The sequence below is a fragment of the Zalophus californianus genome, chromosome 17 (assembly GCF_009762305.2).
Source record: "Zalophus californianus isolate mZalCal1 chromosome 17, mZalCal1.pri.v2, whole genome shotgun sequence".
NCBI lineage: Eukaryota > Metazoa > Chordata > Mammalia > Carnivora > Otariidae > Zalophus > Zalophus californianus.
The window spans coordinates 57,604,468-57,624,157 of NC_045611.1; the positions used below are offsets into that span (position 1 = coordinate 57,604,468).

The 19,690-nt window shown below is 42.2% G+C and overlaps 1 protein-coding gene and 1 pseudogene across 1 annotated transcript; both read left to right on the top strand.

Annotated features, from left to right (window-relative positions):
* The first annotated feature begins 3,195 nt into the window (after positions 1 to 3,195).
* Positions 3,196 to 4,104, top strand: LOC113935858 (vomeronasal type-1 receptor 3-like). Its single transcript, XM_027618458.1, has one exon. It carries the CDS (start codon positions 3,196 to 3,198, stop codon positions 4,102 to 4,104), a length of 909 nt encoding a protein of 302 aa, XP_027474259.1.
* Positions 4,105 to 16,129: 12,025 nt separating this feature from the next.
* Positions 16,130 to 17,025, top strand: LOC113936276 (annotated as a pseudogene).
* The last annotated feature ends 2,665 nt before the right edge of the window (positions 17,026 to 19,690 follow it).

The window sequence follows — 19,690 nt, forward strand, 5'->3', positions numbered from 1 at the left end:
CCTTATTGACCTTATATAGAACTTAATTTTTGTTGAGTATTTTGAAAACTTGCAACAAACTATTTCTCAGAGAAGTTTTACATCTACCACAAAAGTGAGAGGAAGGTACAGAGATTTTCCATACACTCCCTGACCCTATATGTGTCCCTGGTTGATCTAAGGAGCGGACAAATCCCAGTCACGATCCATCCCACTTGTGTTGTCTTTGTTGTTGCTGTTGTTGAAATTGGCAAGCTTCCTCTAAAAATAATACAGAAATGCAAAAAAGATAGAATATCCAAACCAATCTTGAAGAATAACTTATTGACAGACTTGCCATAAATAACATACATATGATTCAGGGTCATCTCATCTATCTTGTGAATTTTCTTTTTATTATTTTGCCCAATTTTCTATTTGGCTTTTGGCCCCTCTCTTGATTTTAAATAATTCTGACGCTATCCCTCTATCTGTGCTATTTTTATTCTTCCCAGGGCAAACTCTGAAAATAAAGGACAGCCTGGTTGACCGATGAGGGACAAGGGAGGAGGGCTCTCTGGGTGATTTGGGAAGCATATAATGAGCTCTTGGGGAGTCACGTGGACATTAGAGATGCTCACAGGTTCTGAGGTAAGATAGACTAACTTCAAGTGGGATATCCTCCAGATGTAGAAGACGTGGGGCCCTAAGTAACAGGAATTGTGTTATTTAAGTCAAGGGAGAGACCAGTTTCCAGATCAAATGGAGATGGTCAGTATGAGCTAATCATGGTGTCAGCCTGATTCTGGAAACAGGAAATGCCCATTTGGAAATACTGTAACTGGAACCCTTGACCCAACATTCAGTTTCTTTTTTTTTTTTTTTTTGATGATTTATGGTTTTATTTATTATTATTACTATTTTTGTTATGCTCAGTTAGCCAGCATATAGCACATCGTTAGTTTTTGACGTAGTGTTCAACAATTCATTAGTTGTGTATAACACCCAGTGCTCATCACAACACGTGCCCTCCTTAATACCCATCACCCAGCTACCCCATCCCCCTACCCCCGTCCCTTCTGAAACCCTCAGTTTGTTTTCCGAAGTCCATACATTGAGTTTCAATTCCACCACAGATGGCAACTTTGACTCTGAACTTAGATTCTTCCACAGGGAACATAGAAACTTCTCTCTGCCTGTTGTTTAGCAGATTTTCAGGAACTTTAAATTAATTACCAAAAATTACCATTAATTGCCAGAAGAGGCTGGTGAAGACTTGCAATGGGGATAAAATTTGCTTCTCATTAGAGACGCCCCAGATTCTCCAGGCAGACAGTGTTCCTGAGACACAGCTGACATGGTAATGTCATCTCTGTGGGGAGATGAGGTCTAGGGACCCTGTCCCTATAACTGTGGCTCATCCTGATTGACACTTCCCTGCACCGAACTCTGGAGCAAGGACCAGCCAGGTGAGTGCTTTCTTATGTTCAGTCTCACGGCAAAAACCAGGAGACAAGTAGTCTCCAACAGGAGAGGAACTCAGAACTGGGTTTGTGTAGTAAGGTTGTAGAGGACAGGTACTAAACCTGCCTGCGCTCTGGCTGGGTTGGTGGCTGGGGACATGTGTTGGGGAGTGTCTCTGGGTAGGACCACAGTGGAGAGAGTCACTGTAGATCTCTGTGTCCTAGAGTCCTTGACAATGAGGGAAAAAAGACGGGGATCTCTTAATCTGAGCCAAATTTTGGATGAGCAGAGTCACTGACCTCCTCAACCATGTACAGAAGAGTCTGCTTATTTTCTCAGACCTAACAGATTTTAGGCTTGTGTATGAATACGTGTAGAAAATTGATGTGCAGAATTCAGGTTATAACTTCAAAATGCTGACATAAATAAGGTCCACTGACACACCCATACACATACAGAGAGATATTCACAGAGAAAAACAGTCTATGGTGTAATGATATTAGGATTTAATGACCCTATTTTTTTTTTTCCTTTCTGAAATCCTACTGCAGTAGAATGCAATTGCTTCTGTATTCTTCTGGAGATTTGGGGGGTCATTTTTCTTTGTTTTGTAGTGTGTGTGTGTGTGTGTGTGTGTGTGTGAGAGAGAGAGAGAGAGTGTTGCTCTGCGTGTGTGTGAAGCATCAAGGAGAAAGAGAAAAAATGTGAGATGAATTATATTTAATTTTCAAGTCTCAGAAGTAGGTTGGTGGAACATACCTGATCCATTTTTCCCATTTGACATTGTAATACCTTTTACTTCATATTGTAGTGATGGGTAATCAAAACAAGGAAACAAATATTTTGTACCATAATTATGTTTCTACTGCTATTAATTACTTCTAACACTATATGGGAACTAACTTTGTTTTGGCCACTGCGATCAACAGTTGACATGAAATTCACGTTGTGTTCACTCTGAGGTCATTTAGGGTCATGTTGCTTAATCAGAAGGCTACTGATTTTTTAGAAGGTATATCATATTCAGTCACTCTGATGAATAATATTAAGCATTCTCAAAAGCTGACTGTTGCAAATTTAATGAGTTAGATAATCTTATACATTTGAACATGAGTTTGCATTTTTCTACTTCATTGTCTTAGGTTAATGAATTATGGTGACAGAATAATGATAAATTCGAAGAGCGGTACAGTGTGACCACCTCCTTCCACTTATTTATTTACTAAGTGCATGTTACTTAACACTTTTTGAGGATGAATCATATTTTTTCATAAGACAAGCATGGTTCTTAAGTTTATGTTAGTTTACATTCTGGTGAAGAGTCAGAACATAAAAGTAAATACAAACCATGAGGGACTCTTAACTCCAGGAAACAAACTGAGGGTTGCTGGAGGGGAGGTGGGTGGGGGGACGGGGTAACTGGGCGATGGGCATTAAGGAGGGCACGTGATGTGATGAGCACTGGGTGTTATACGCAACTGATGAATCACTGACCTCTACTTCTGAAACTAATAATACACTGCATGTTGATTAGTTGAATTTAAATAAAATAAAATTTAAAAAAGTAAGTAGAAGTACAAAGTAATAATGTGAAATTGGTGTCTGTGGCATGTTCTCCAGGTCAAGTCTCCCGTGGAATATGACTGTCTCCCTTTCCAGGAGAAGAAAAGGCTCAGAATCCCTTTATGAGGTCCTGTAATTAGGAAGAGTCCTCTCGAGGCACTGACAGAGCCTGCCCTGCTCTTCACTCCAGGCCACTCTGCAGCCCTCACCATGTCTTTTCAGAACAATGCCCGAAGAACCACGGGGGAAAAGGCTCTGAAAACCATCCTGTTTTTCCAGATGGGCATTGGGGCTCTGGCCAATGTCACCCTCTTCTTCCGTAACGTCTCTCCAGTCTGGCACGGACACAAGCAGAGGCCTCCCCACACGATTCTCACCCACATGGCTGTAGCCAATCTCTTGGATTTTGTCTCTGCCGGGATTCCCTACATGAAGGCAGCTTTTGTTTTGAGGAAGCCCCTGTCCAGTCTTGGGTGTAAATTTGTATATTATATACACAGAGTGGCTCGCAACACCACCATGTGCTCCACCTGCATCCTGAGCACCTATCGGTTCCTCACACTCATCCCGGGGAGGATGGTGTGGACCATGCTCAGAGGACAAGCCCCCAAGGTCATTCATCCCTCCTGTTGCATCTGCTGGATGTTCAGTATCTTCCTGAATACCTATGTTCCCGTGAACATCACTGATGCACAGCAAGTGGGAAATAGTACTGACACCCAAGGGAAGTGGTTCTGCTCATCCTTGGATCCCAGTGCAAACATGGTCATCCTGTGGGTTGCTGTGGATGCTATGTTTATTGGCCTCATGGTCTGGTCCAGTGGTTCCATGGTGCTGCTCCTGCACAGGCACCACCAGAGAGTGCGGTATATTCACACCCCCAACAGCTCCCACAGACACCACCTGGAGACCAGAGCTGCCCACACCGTCCTGTTGCTGGTGGCCACCTTCGTCAGCTTTTATGTGCTGAATTCCATTGTCACTTTTTATGTTGCTGCCTTTTTAGATTTCCATCTGTGGTTGATACAGACCTCTAGTATTTTGGCTTTATGTTTCCCCGCTTTTAGCCCCTTCCTGCTGATCCTTCACAACCCTGGGCCTCCTAGGTCCTGCTCTTGAGTTGTTAGAGATCAGATGTAAATGTGTGGAAGACAGCTTTGATAACCGCGATCACTCTATTCGGTGACCATTTACTTGGCACCAGTGTTTTATACAACCTCCGCGGTGATCTTAGAGGGTAAATCTGATACTGGGGCTGCCCTGGGAGATCTCAAAGTCAACTCACCAATTATGAACTTAAAACAAACATACAAAACTGTTAAGGAAACATGTCTTCCCTCTCAACAGGGCAGATGCTGAAACAAAGCTTCTTTCTTCAGGAATATTCAAAGTGTTTCTGCAAATTTTATCTCAGTGTGGGCACGGTGAACACCTGGCATACATTCGTGCACAATCTAATATTGATACAGGTAAATACCACGCCGGGGGGGGTGCAGAGGCTTTGTTTCACAGATGCAGGTAAGAAACCTGGTAGATGGAGAGGTGTTTTCTGCCTGACTTGATTACTGCATTTCACTCCTATTTCTCTAATATGCTGTAGTCCGACACAGAAAATCAATGCTGTCCAGTGGGTTGCTTTGCCTTTATACCTTGTGGGTTTTCTTTACATGGCTGACCCTCAGTGAAGTTCATCGATTGCATAAATGAAGTAATATTAAGGAGGGTTTACAGCTGCCATCTATAAATTTGTTACTCGGATTTTCTAGTTTATCATTGAAGTACAGAAATTGGGGACTCAGTTTTTTTCTTTGTCCTATCTGCTTTTTTCTCTCTTTTTCCTTTTGCCTCCTTTTGGGACAGTCTGGTATTTTTAAAATTAATGGTGTTAAGGTATAACTATTTTTAGTGGTTGTTGTAGTTGTTTTATTTATTTTTTATTATGTTCAATTAGCCAACATACAATATGCCATTAGTTTTTGATGTAGTGTTCAGTGATTCATTAGTTGCATATAACACCCAGTGCTCATCACAAAACATGCCCTTCTTAATACTCATCACCCAGTTACCCCACTCCCCAACCCCTTCCCTTCTGTAACCCTCAGTTTGTTTCCTGGAGTCCAGAGTCTCTCATGGTTTGTCTCCCATGATTTCTTCCCATTCAGTTTTCCCTCCCATCCCCTATGGTCCTCTGCACTATTTCTTATATTCCACATATAAGTGAAACCATATGTAATTGTCTTTCTCTGCTTGCTTATTTCACTTAGCATAATCCTATCTAGTTCCATTCATGTCGATGCAAATGGTGGGTATCCATCCTTTCTGATGGCTGAGTAATATTCCATTGTACATATGGACCACATCTCCTTTATCCATTCGTCTGCTGAAGGGCATCTCGGCTCTTTCCACAGTTTGGCTCTTGTGGACATTGCTCGTTGTAGCTGTTTTAAAGTGGATTTCCAAGGTATTACATTCTAGTTTGAACTACTGTTGACCATTTCACAGATTATGTAAGAATTTTATAATAGTGTAGTTCCATATACCTTATAATGTTTTATGATATTGTTTTTATAAATTTTTATTCTATGTATGTTATTACCCACAATTAATGCTATTATTTTTGCTGTCATGAGCCAGTTGTCTCTTAGAAAAAATAAGAAATGATAGAGTATAGATTACCCATGTATCCACATGATTGCCAATTCTGCTGATAATAATTCTTTTGTGTGTGTTTTCCTCTGGTATAATTTTCCTTCAGTATGAAGCACCTCCTTCAGGTTTTTTGAGGTACAGATTTGCTCTATGTGAGTTATTTCAGTATTTATCTAAATATATCTTTATCTCACTGTTTTTCCCATTAAATTATACAAAATGTCTATTTGAAAAAAGGTAATAAAATGCGATCAATAGGGATGCCTGGGTGGCTCAGTCGTTAAGCGTCTGCCTTTGGCTCAGGTCATGGTTCCAGGGTCCTGGGATCGAGCCCCACATTGGGCTCCCTGCTCAGCGGGAAGCCTGCTTCTGCCTCTTCCACTCCCCCTGCTTGTGTTCCCTCTCTCTCTGTGTCTCTGTCTGTCAAATAAATAAATAAAATCTTTAAAAAAATGTGATCAATAACAAAGATGTATTTAACACTATCCAACCTCATTTTAAAAGTTGAGAAATTCAACGCCTTTGAATTAATTTTATTTTTACAATTATTCATCTGATATCATTTCAAATATACATAATTTTATCCCTTACCCAAATACCCCAACAGTTAATACTTTACTACATTTGATGTATTAACTAATTTCTGTACATTTTATTCTGTTATCACCTTTTTTTTCCTGAACCACTTGAAAGCAATGTGGGTACACCCTGCACACTATCCTAAACTCACTGGTGTGGTTTTCCCTACAACAGAGACACTCCTGCAATAACAACATACTGTCCTTTGATTTAGAAAATCAGTGTAGACACACCACCACTGCTCTATCCATGGGTCATGCTCAAATTTTCCAATGGATCCGAAACATCTTTTCCTTTCTGGTTGGGATTACCCACCAGGAATGTGCAATTTGTTGCTGTGTCTCTTCCTTGTTCTCCAGTCTCAAACTGTTATTGCTGACTTTCCCTTTCTTTCATATCCTCGCCCCACTTTGTTCTGTTGAATGACCCTCCCCGTGGGTCTCTCTGGGCTTCCTCAAGACCAGACTCGGCTCACATTTCCTCGGTAGGAGGACCTGGGAAATGTTGCTGTTCTCTTCCCAGCGCTTCACACCAGGGCGTGCATGGTGTTCACCCATCCTAACCGTGCTCATGCTCACCTTGATCGCCTGGTCGGGTTGGCCTCTGCCAAATCTCTCCATCTTATGTGTGCCATTTGGTCTTTGCAACCGATTCAGCGCATTGTGGGGAGATGTCCTGAGATTGTCCCACTGTGCTCCTCCTCGTCACCTGACACTCACGTGCCTTAGCTATCACAGCTCCCATTGGAACAGCCAACAATAGGATGGTTCTCTAACATCAGCCCTCAACACTAATTAGTAGGACTCTACTGAAGGAAGAGGCTTCCCTTCACCCCATGTATTTATTTAATCATTCATTCATTCTCTTTTATTCATGTCCAAAGGATTCCTAAATTCCTGTATGGTTCAATGGATTGCACCGTGATGCAATCATTATCCGTTTTCATGTTCATGTCGTCCCAGATTGGCCAGTGGAAGATCTGTATAGCTGCATGATTTAACAAAAGGAATCATTGTAGGCTCATCTTGTGCCGTTCCAGACGTAGCCCTCGTATCTACCACTTCACCAAAGAATAAGATCCCTTCAATGGAGGTTGGTTGCTGGAAACCAAGACCTGCTTTTAGCTTTGTGCTTTGCTACCAGTGTGCATTTGCTTCTGGGACCTCTCAGCAAAAACTCATAATTAGGTTTCATACATGTGCACACATGCATGTGTGTAATGAACAAAGTTATTCACATATGAGTTATTCATATTTGAATTCCTCCCATCAGAACCAGCCCCTAGGATTCATTCTCGCTTCTCCCTGTTCTCTGCTTATAAATATTTCCTCCAACAGTGAGAAACCTGTATTACATTCTATTTGCTCAACACGTACATGCTCGAGGATCCCACTCATAACCACAGTGCCTGAATTCTCTGCCTACTTTCCCCCACTCCTCCAGTGCCTTCCTGCAATGCAGGTTTGCTTCTACTATTCCTTCCCACAGCTCCCCTACCTCCTCACCACTTGCATCCCCGGGTGTGTGGTGACTAAAACACACAACTATACAGGTGTTTTGCCCACTTCTGTCCTCACTGCCCTGCAATCTAGAGGGTTCCCATGCTACCACCAGGGTGCCTCCGCAGCTCTGCCAACTGCTTGGGAGCCTGAGAGGGGGAAGGACATGGCAAGAGAGGGATGAATAGGGGAAAGAGAGAGAAGGAGAGAAGGAGGTGTCACCCTAATTTCTGAAGGTCTTTCTTACTGGATGCAAAATTCTAGGCTGACCCTTGGCTTCTTTCCTTTCGTTTGCCCAAGATTACACAGCTGGAGTGGCAGAGCTAGCAACCAAAGATAGATGGGTCTGGTAGCTACTAATAAATGTAGAAGGAATGATGGAATTAGAATATCATTGATTGACAACCACCATAGAAAAAAATTATTTGATAGTTTTTTTTTTTTTAATTCTCTGACATTTTCGTGTGGCCAGATCTAGAAGGATCCATTTTACTTCGGCCCCAAGGTAGTTTTGGTGGGATTTCATTTCAGTCCTCACATCTGGCCACCCAAAGGCCATGACAGTTTCTGCCCTGACTTCCATCCACTCCCATATGCCACACTTTCCAATCCATAGAATGTGCTGCCTTGAACCATCCAAGGACAGGTCTTGGGCTCAGCATTTTCATGTGGCTGTGACGGGCAGGGTTTCTCTTGGTTCCACATACAATTTTACTGGAACTAGAGGCCTTAACTCCAGATTCTTCTAGTTTTGGCACTTGAGAGAACCTTCAAGTTCAAATACCTGTCTTGGATAATAAGTCTCTGCAACTGACACCAAATCCTATCTCCGTAAGTAATCAGCTCCGTAGAAGGAAAATATGACGAGTGTAGCTCTGTGGAAAGCAAGCAAAGGGAACTAAGGGAGATGGTGGGTCTGACCACATCAAATGTTATCACAGTCAAAAGGACATCTGCAGAACCAAAATCATTGCTGTTGACCCAGATAAGCACAGGTCCACAATTATTGTGGAAATTGTTCTCGTTATAGTGACTGTAACAGATTACCCATTTGTTTGTCCTTTTTATTAAGGCATACAAATTTACCTCTGGCCTATGAGATCTTATGTTCCTAACAGTAAAGCACACAATCCATTAGGTGATTCAACATTTTATGAATCAGAGCAGAGATCCAACCACATCAACCACGGTGCCATTTTTAAACATTTCTGCTTTATTCATGCTCTCAAATAATCATTATCTTCTTTTAATGCTTGTAGTTGATGATGTTTAATTAGTTTACCTGCACAATTGGAGTGAAGAGGTTTGAAGTGGTCGACTGGGACATTCCAAAAGGCAACAAAGAAGCGATGATGTGACACTCCTATGGTGAGCTCTCCCCACTTGTTCATTCCTCTTTGAATGCATTAACTGATAAAGGTTTCCACCCCATGAATGCATCATCATAGCGATGTCTGTTAACAGGAACAGCCAACTGTTTCTAGCCAGAGTATAATTATCGTTCTTTAGGGGAAGGAAATATGAGGGAGATATAAATGAAACTAGATCTGCTCAGTGTAAATGATCGTTTAAAGTAGACAAGGTGTTCCTGAAGGGTGTGTGTGTAAGGGGAGGTTGTGATACCATTGTCTACAGTTTTGTGTGCTTGAAAATGTCCATTAAAATTCGTATTTTAGGGCGCCTGGGTGGCTCAGATGGTTAAGCGTCTGCCTTCGGCTCAGGTCATGATCCCAGGGTCCTGGGATCGAGTCCCGCATCGGGCTCCCTGCTCCTTGGGAGCCTGCTTCTCCCTCTGCTTCTCTCTCTCTGTCTGTCTCTCATGAATAAATAAATCTTTAAAAAAAAATTCGTATTTTATTTTTTTAAAGTGTTTTAACTTTAACAAAATTTTTAAGTAATCTCTACATCCAACGTGGGGCTCAAACTCATGACCCCAATATCAAGAGTTGCACATTCCTCTGACTCAGCCAGGGGTCCCTAAAATTTGTATTTTATTTTTTAAAGATTTTATTTATTATTTGTTTGAGAAAGAGTGAGAGAACAAGCATGAGCAGGGGTAGCGGCAGGGGGAGAGGGAGAAGCAGACTCCCTGCTGAGCAGGGAGCCCGATGCGGGGCTGGATCCAGGACCCTGAGATCATGACCTGAGCCAAAGGCAGATGTTTAACTGACTGAGCCACCCAGGCATCCCTAAAATTTATATTTTAATGAGCAAATGTTAAATAGTGCTCTTTGAAATTATAAATGTTCAAACTAATATAAAATATTGTGGGTGAAATATAGTGTTAAAGAATTAGCCCTAAAAATAGAATAAAAAAGATGAGGTCATAGTCAATAGTAAACAAAAGACAGCAAAAAGAATAATTTCTTGGTGAAAAGACTGTTGGAAACCCATGGGGAGTGTATGGTTGTCCCAGGGGTTGGGGGCACTGTGGGCTTTCGGATACCAGGGTGGGTGGTGGGCACTGGAAGTCTGAATTCCTTTGTTATCACTTATTTCTCCTATATGGCTTTGCCCTTAGCAAAGTGTGTAGGCTCAGGAATGCTTCACCCCTGTGCAAATGATCCAGAATAAAGAGGGGAGTCTGGTTACACAATGAGAGGCACAGGAGGCAGGCTGAATGGGGACTTGGAAGGGAAATTATCATCTTGTTTGGAGTCATGTGGGGATTAGGGATACCTGTATTTTGAGGTGGGAAAGATGCTTTCAAAATGGGGTATTTTCCAGACTAAAAAGACCTAGGGCCATAAACAGCAAGAAGCATGGAATTTAAAGTCATGTTAAGACCAGAGTCCTGACCCGGTGAGGATGGTCAATATTTTGGAAAGATGAAAAAGCACTGAGGAACATACCCCATTGGAAATACAGTAAAGGGAGCCCTCTACGGAGCTTTCCTGGTGTAACTGGAAGCTGGCCCCCCGCACACAGAGGGCAGGAAGGGACCGAAGAAGGAGGCAGGCCACTCCAGGTTGGTAGATGGCAATTTTAATAAGCAAAGGGAACTTACATACGAGGCTTGTCTCGGCAGCAGCAAGATGAACGGATCCCTGAATCTGCCCTGCAAACCTAAGTTTATAAAGAGGTGCCAACTGGGCTCGGGCAGGTCTTTTCATCACATCACTATCTCAAGGCTATGCCCTTGGAGCAGCCTCTGGGAGTGGGAAAGGCAAGCAAATCCACATTCCAAGGCCAGGAGAGAGGATGAGGAGCCTCTGAGTGCCCAGGTGCAGCTCATGGGTAAGTGGGCGGCCACATCTTTTTTTTTTTTTTTGAGAGATAACGAGAGAGCATGAGCAAGAGCAGAAGGGGAGAGGAAGAGGGAGAGGGAAAGAGAATCTTAAGCAGGCTCCCTGCAGAGTGGCGAGACTAACACAGGGAAAGGGTGGAGGGAGGGAGGGCTCCATCTCGCAACCAGGAGATCAGGACCTGAGCTGAAATCGAGTTGGAAGCTTAACTGAGCCACCTAGGTACCCCAGTGGTCACATCTTCTTCTTTTCTTTTTAAAGATTTTATTTATTTACATGAGAGAGAGAGCACAAGCAAGAGCAGAGGGGGAGGGGCAGAGGGAGAGAGAAGCAGACCCCCCCCCGCCGCCCGAGCAGGGAGCCCAATGCAGGGCTCCATCCCAGGAACCTGAGATCGGGTCCTGAGCCAAGACAGACACTTAACTGACTGAGCCACCCAGGTGCGTGTGCCCCCCCACCTTTTAAAAAAGATTTTATTTATTTATTTGAGAGACAGAGCAAGAGCTAGAGAGAGAGAGAGCATGAGTGGGGGGAGTGGTCACATCTTCTTGTTCCCCAACGAGTTCTTGATGTGTTTTTCTGTGTCCCTTTAACTCCTGATTACAACTTTGGTTCTGAATATGGTTTTCCACAGGGAGTTAGAAAACTTTTTTTATGCCAGCTCTTTGGCTACCCCCACCCCAATCTTCTTGTTAATTGCCAACAACTGTCCTTAATCATCTGCAGAGAGTGATGGTGATTTGCACTGGGGATTAAATTAGCTCCTCACTGGAGATGCCCCAGGCTCTCCATGCAGAGGGTCACCAAGACTACAGCTGACATGGTAAGGGCATCTCTGTGGGGAGATCGGGTCCAGGAACCCTGTCCCTGTAACTGGCTCGTTGTGATTGACACTCCCCTGCACAGAGCTCTGGAGCAAAGACCAGCCAGGTGAGTGGTTCCTTCTGTTCAGGGCAAAACCCAGGAGAGCAGGAACTTGGGGATGTGGTTGGGCACCAACATGGATTGGGCAGGACGCACGCCAACCCTGCCTCACTCTGAGCAGCTGTATCTATGCCACAGCTGGGTGGAGGTGTGAATTAGGGAGCACAGAGTGGGGTTTTTAGAGGGGTCATAGGAGGCCTTACTGCATGAGACTCAAGTCAGATCTTTTGCCAATAAGGAAGGTTCCATGGGATTCATTGAGTCTACAGTAAAACCCAGCACGCTGGAGTGCCAGGGAATTTGCAGGTCATTATAATTCAAAGGACAGACCAGCATAAATTTGCTGTATTTCCTCCTGCTGTTGTTGGAGGTGATACGGAACAGTAGGAGGTGCTATTTGCTCCCTGTGTCCAGACACTATGGCTGAAGTATCTACCAGTGGATCAGGAGACGACTCCTCACCCAGCTCAGTGTAGGGGGAAGAGAAAAGCTGTAGGAGTAAAGAAACAAACAGGGATATGATGATGGAGAATGGCGGTCAGGCGTCTGTGAGCAGGTGCAGCTGGGTGGGCTGGAGCTGGAGAAGGTGTGAGACATGGGAGGTGATGGGAGGAGGGGCTTCCAGGAGGAGAATGAACGTGGGTTGTGTGATGACGTGAAAACACGTCTCTGGTTCTTTGTAGGGAAGTGAATTCAGCTGACTATAGGAATGGATGGGAGAGGAGTGGGAAACGCAGTTGGCTGCCTGACCGTGGATGTCCCGCCTCACGCTCCTGCCAGTGGTGAGTAGAGAAATGAGAATCTTTTCCAAAAGCCAGCTCTGGGTTGCATCAACCTTTTCCATTGTTTTTCTGGTTTCATTGTCATTATTTCTGTCCTGCCATTTGTTATTTCCTTCCCTCTAAGTACTTTGGGCTGAGGTTTTTTTTTTTTCTTCTTTCCCTTGAGGTATAAACTGAGGTGGCTTATTAAGATCTTTGTTTCTTCTTCTTTTTCTTTTTTCTTTTTTTTATTAAAGATTTTAAGTAATCAGGGCGCCTGGGTGGCTCAGTCAGTTAAGCATCTGCCTTCGGCTCAGGTCATGATCTGGGGGTCCTGGGATCGAGCCCAGCGTCAGGCTCCCTGCTCAACGGGGAGTCTGCTTCTCTCTCTCTCCCTCTACCTCTCCCCCAGCTTGTGCTCTCTCTCACTCTCTCTCAAATAAAATAAAATCTTAAAAAAAAAAGATTTTAAGTAATCAATACACCCAACATGGGGCTCAAACTTACAACCTGGAGACCAAGTGTTTCATGCTCCACCGACTGAGCCAGCCAGGCGCCCAGATCTTTCTTTTTTCTTAAGGTAGGCGTTTATCGCTATAAACATTCCTCTTAGAATGGTTTTTGCTGAATCCCCTACATTTAGTGTGTTGTGTTTCCCCTTAGGCTTGTCTCAAAGTATTTCTTGGTTTCCCTTTGATTTCTTCTTTGCCCCATGGGTTGTTCAGGAGTGTGTTGTTGAATCTGTGTATGTTTGTGAATTTTCCTGTTTTCTGTTGTTACTGATCACTAGTTTCATGCCATTGTGGTCAGAAAAGATACTCGATATGATGTCAGTCTTTGTAAATCTGTTAAGACTGTTTTGGGACCTAACCTATGATCTTTCCTGGTGAATACTCTGTGCGTGGAAGCAGGTGTACTCCGCCACTGTTGGGTGGATGGTCAGGATGTCTGTAGGTCAAGGGGGTCTATTGTGTGTTTCGGGGGCAATGCTTCCTCACTGATACTCTGATGATTCTGATGATCTGATGATTTGTGTTGAAAGTGGGGGTATTGCTCATACTTTAAATAAGTAGAAAAGGGCCCTTCTATCTTTGTTTAACTTGATGCAGTAAGTGGAGAGAGAAAATTTTAGTGAGATGAACTCTGGTTCATTTTCAAGTCACACAAAATAGTGTGAGTGTTGGAATGCAGCTAGTCTGTTCTTCCCATTTTACGTGTCATTTTTCTTCCCTTGTATCCCTGGTAGTGGTAGGTAATCAAAACAAGGCAACAACCCCTATCATAAAAATAATTCTTCCCACTACTTAATGAGAACTTTGTTCTAGCCATTGTGATCAATAATTGACATGAAATCTGCCGTGCGTATCCACATGAGGTTTAAGTGGTGTTCCATATTAAAGCAAACTTTACTTTTCTTTTTTTCTTTTTAAAAAAATTTTATTATGTTAGTCACCATGCAATACATCATTATTTTTGGTGTGGTGATCCACAATCCATTGTTTTCGTATAACACCCTGTGCTCCATGCAGTACATGCCCTCCTTAATACCCATCACCAGGCTAACCCATCCCCCCACCCCCCTCCCCTCTAAAACCCTGTTTGTTTCTCAGAGTCCATCGTCTCTCATGGTTCATCTCTCCTTTTCAGTGAGAAAACAGATGCACAGAGTGGTGACGCTCCCCAGGTGGGACTAAGCTTGTAAGTGGATGATTGTAACCCACAGTAAGAGCTTTCAGGATGCAGAGGATGGAATCTTCGTCTGCTCAAGGATTAAGCCTCTGACACACGGTTCCACTGTCATTCCCATGTCACAAATGAGAGAACAGGTTCTCAGAGCTCAAGGATGTGTCCTAATGTCCCAGCACCATTAATTATCATTGGGGGAATATAAAACAAAACCCGTACTGGGTGAGTCCAAAGCTGATAGTCACAAGGTAATCACTATGCTGTTTCCTGTCTTGTCTACACAACAGTCTCCTAACATGGACCCAGTTTTCCCAAAGAGCAAGAAACTTGGAGATGTTTTTCTCAATATCACTTATTTTTCCTTTCTCACTGTGGCTTCTGAATCCTACAGTAACAATTAGGATTATTGCCTTTGGAAGACTTCACACCTTTTACCAGAAGAGGTCCGTCTTTCTCTTGTATGTCACAGAACCTTCTTTTTCACTCATAAGGGCTCAGATCAATCTTTATTTTAATGGACCACCCAAATGTGCTATGGTTGCTTTTGAGCTAAGGTACCTAGTTTAATTGGTTCTGGATTTTATAAATGAGAATCAAAGACTCAGAGAAAATGTAGGAACTCAAAAACTCAGATGTAAATCAATTTGTGCAATGGTTTAATGATAGAAGAGTTTTACTAGCTTTATTGAGGTGTAATTGACTAATAAAACTGCTTATAGTGAATGTACAACTTGATAGGTTTTTAAAAAAATTTTAGTTCACAGTGTAATACTGGTTTCAGGAGTAGAATTCATTGATCACAAGAAGTAGAATTCAGGGCTCATCATAAGAAGTGTCCTCTTTAATACCTGTCTTGATTGGCTGTTTTGAGTCACGTTTACTTTTTTGTGTGGACTGAGGTGAGTGGGAGACCACTTCAAAACTCTCCAGGAACTGACTTGTCAACAAGTTACAATCTGTGGAATTATTATAACTAGAATTCTTCGGCCAGTAGGGATATTTTCTATACTGAAATAGAATATCTGAAGACATTTTAGGGACATGTTGTGTATTCAGATGGCTACTGACTTTTTGAAAAGCATTTTGTGTACTGTCACTCTAACATATAATATCGAGTCCTCAGAAGGTGAATATGTATTCTCTTGTAATTTTAGTTAAATAAAATCTTTAAAAAAATTATTTGACAGAGACACAGTGAGAGAGGGAACACAAGCAGGGGGAGAGGGAGAAGGAGAAGCAGGCTCCCCGCTGAGCAGGGAGCCCGATGCGGGGCTCTATCCCAGGACCCTGGGATCATGACCTGAGCCGAAGGCAGACGCTCAATTACTGAGCCACCCAGGCGCCCCTAGTTAGATGAATCTTCTAATCTGTATATTTTTGTATTTCCATTTAACTTTATTAATGCATTATAATGGCAGGATGGCAATGAATTATAAAGATGGTACACTGTATTCTTGTTGTCTCCTTCCACATATTCACTCATGAAGTACATCTTTATTTTATACCCATTATATGTCAACCATATTTTTTGACCAAGACAGGCGTGCTTCCTAAGTTCATGGACTTTACATTCTGATGGGGAGACAGAACATAAAAGTAAATAGAAATACAAAGTAATAATATGCAATTGGTGTCTATGACATGTTCTCCAGGTCGAGTATCCTGTGGAATATGACTGTATCTCCATTTTCAGGAGAAGAAAAGGCTCAGAATCCCTTTATGAGGTCCTAGAACTAAGAAGAGTCCTTATGCTGGGACTAACAGCCTACTCTTCACTCCAGGCCACTCTGAAGCCCTCACCATGTCTTTTCAGAACAACGCCCTAAGAACCACAGGGGAAGAGGCTCTGAAAACCATCTTGTTTTTACAGATTGGTGTTGGGTCTTTGTCAGTGTCCACTTCTTCTCCCGTAAGGTCCCTCCATTCTGGCACAGACACAAGCAGAGGCTCTTCAACATGATGCTCACCCACATGGCTGTAGCCAATCTCTTTGTTCTTCTCTCCACTGGTCCCACTCACAACAGTGGCTTTTGTCTTTAGGCAACCCCTGTCCACTCTTGGGTGTACACTTGTCCATTACATCCACCAAATGACTTGCAGCACCACCTTGTGCTCCACCGGTGTCCTGAGCACCTTTCAGTATGTCTTTCTCTTCCCCAGGACAGCGGGGAGGATGCTCAGAGGATGAACCCCCAAGGTCATTGGTCCTTCCTGTTCATCTGCTGGATCTCCAGTGTCTTAATTAATATCTATGTTCCTGTGAAAGTTACTGGTCTACAGGACACATACAACCATACCCAAGGCAAATGGTTTTGCTCATCCTTAGGTCCTAATACAAGTCTTGTCTTCTTGTGGTGCATCTCTGATGCCATGTTTGAGTGGCCTCATAGTCTGATCCAGTGGTCCCACGGTGCTGCTCCTGCACAGGCACCACCAGAGAGCACCGTGTATTCACATCCCCAATGGTTACTGCAAATTCCCCCGGAGACCAGAGCTGCCCATACCGTCCTGATGCTGGTGACCACATGTGTTGTCTTCTACATGCTGAATTCCGTTTTTGCTTTTTATGATATTACTTTAATAGGCTCTTTCCTATGGTTGATACATACTTCTCATGTTTTGGCTTCATGTTTTCCTACTATTGGTCTCTTACGGCTGATCCTTAGGGATTCTGTAGCTCCTAATTTCTGCTTTTGAATGTTGAAAATGACTGTTAACCTTAATTTATAGAAGTCAGCTTCAACAATAGCCATGATTATACTGTTCAGTAATCATTCACCGAATGCCAATTTTTTTTACAAGAAATACACATGATTTTTTTACATCTTTATTTGAAATTGACATATAACGATGCAAGTCTAAGGTGTGCAACATATTAATTTGACATATTTACATCAATGTATGATTATCAAGGTAGGATTAGCTAACATCTCTGTCACGTGATGTAATTATAACTAGAAGTTTGTACCTTTTGACCCCCTCCCCACCTACCAACTACCAATATGTTAAATCTGTTCTCTGTATAAGCTCATTTTTATTTTAAAATTCTACATATGAGTTCATATAATTTCTTTTTGTCTTTGACTTACTTCACTTAGTACAATACCCTCAAGATTCATCCATGTTGTTGCATATGGCAAAATTGCTTTTTAAAAAAGATTTTATTTATTCATTTGACAGCGAGAGAGGGAATACAACAGGGGGAGTGGGAGAGGGAGAAGCAGGCTGGGGCTCGATCCCAGGACCCTGGGATCATGACCTGAGCTAAAGGCTGACGCTTAACAACTGAGCCACCCAGGCACCCCACAAAATTGCTTTTTTATGGCCAAATAATATTCCATTGTACATAAGTACCACATCTTGTTTATCCATTTGCCCATCAACGGACACTTAGGTTACTTCCATATCTTGGCTTTGGTATCAAGGTAAATTTCACCTCATAAAATGGGTTTGGATGTGTTCCTTCCCCTTCAGTTTTTTGGAAGAGTTTGAGAAGGGTTGGTATTCATTTTTTAAATGATTGGAAGAATTCAGCAGTTGTGCCATCTTGTTCTGGGCTTTTCATTTTTAGAAGATCTTTGATTACTGATTTAACCCTCTTGTTATAGATATGTTCAAACTTTCTTTTGGAGTCAGTCTTTTTTTTTTTATGTTATGTTAGTCACCATACAGTACATCATTAATTTTTGATGTTTTGGAGTCAGTCTTGTAGTTCTCTAGGAAATTATTAATTTCTTCTAGGTTATACAGTTTTTTCGGCAATTGTTCCTTCTATTTTCTTGTGATCCTCTTCATTTCTGTGACATCTGTTGTAATGTCCTCAGTTTAATTTCTGATTTTATTTACTTGTCTTTTAAAAAAACCCACTCTCATTGTTGGTTTTTCTTTTTCTCTTCTCTGTTTTGTTTATATCTTCTCTCATCTTTATTATTTTCTTCCTCTTGATAAATTTGAATTCAGTTTGTTGTAATTTTTATAGTTCCTTGAGGTGTAAAGTTAGATTATTTACTGATTCTATTTTTTTAATGTAGATGCTTATCACTATAAACTTGCCTCTTAGTACTGCTTTTGCTGCATCCCATACATTTTTAAAAAAGATTTATTTATTTGAGATAGAGAGCACAAGCAGGGGGAGCAGCAGGGAGAGGGAGAAGCAGACTCCCCTCTGAGCAAGGAGCCTGACTTAGGACTCGATCCCAGGACCCTGAGACCATGACCTGAGCTGAAGGCAGATGCTTAACTGACTGAGCCACCCAGGTGCCCCTGCTGCATCCCATAAATTTTGATATGTTGTGTTTTCATTTTCTTTCTTTTTAAATTTTTATTTAAATTCTAGTGAGTTAACATACAGTGCCGTATTGGTTTCAGGAGTAGAATTCAGTGATTTATCACTTACATCCGACACCCAGTGCTCATCAGAAGTGCCCTCCTTAATGCCCATCCCCCATCTAGCCCATCCCCACTGTTTTTATTTTCATTTGTCTCATGATATTTAAGAAAATTCTCTTTTGTTTGGCTTTTTTGTCCAAGAGTGTGTTGTTTAATTTCCCCATATTTGTGAATTCTCCAGCTTTCCTTCTCTTATTGATTCCTAGTTTTATTCCACTGTGGTCAGAAAAGATACTTGGTAGGATTTCAATCCTCCTAAATGTTTCATACTTGCTTTGTGATAATATGGGATCCGTCATGGAGACTGTTCTGTGTACAGTGGAGAAGTTCTTTTGCCATTGGGCAAAGTGTTCTACGTTGGCTCCACTTGGTCTATAGTGTTGTGCAAGTTTGCTGTTTCCTTACTGATGTTCTGTCTGGATGTTCTATCCGTTATTGAAAGTGGGATACTGAAGTCACTGATATTCTGTTGCTATATATTTCTTCACTCAGATCTGTCAGTGTTTGCTTTATATATTTAAGCCCTCTGGTGTTGGGTGCACATATGTTTATAATTGTAATATCTTCCTGGTAGATTGACCCTATTACTATGTAATCAATTTCCTTGTCCACTATGACAGTTATTGAATTATAAATCTATTTTATCTGATAAAAATATAGCCACCTCTTCTCTCTTTGTTACCACTTGGATGGAGTATCTTTTTCCATGCCTTCACTCGCAGCCTACGTGTGTCTTTAAATCTATAGAGTGACTCTTAAACACAGCATATAGTTGGATCTTATTTTATTTTGTATTTTTGACTGATGTGGGTCTCTTTATCGGCACAGGGGCCTACAGAACCCTCCCTCTCCCTCTCCACCCTCTTCCCTGTACAAATAAACTCTATCTTTCCCCCCCCTGCTCTGTCTGCTTTTCTGCTTGGGCCAGGGAGGCTCAGTCAGCCCCTAAGACTTGTGCCCCAAGACACAAAGA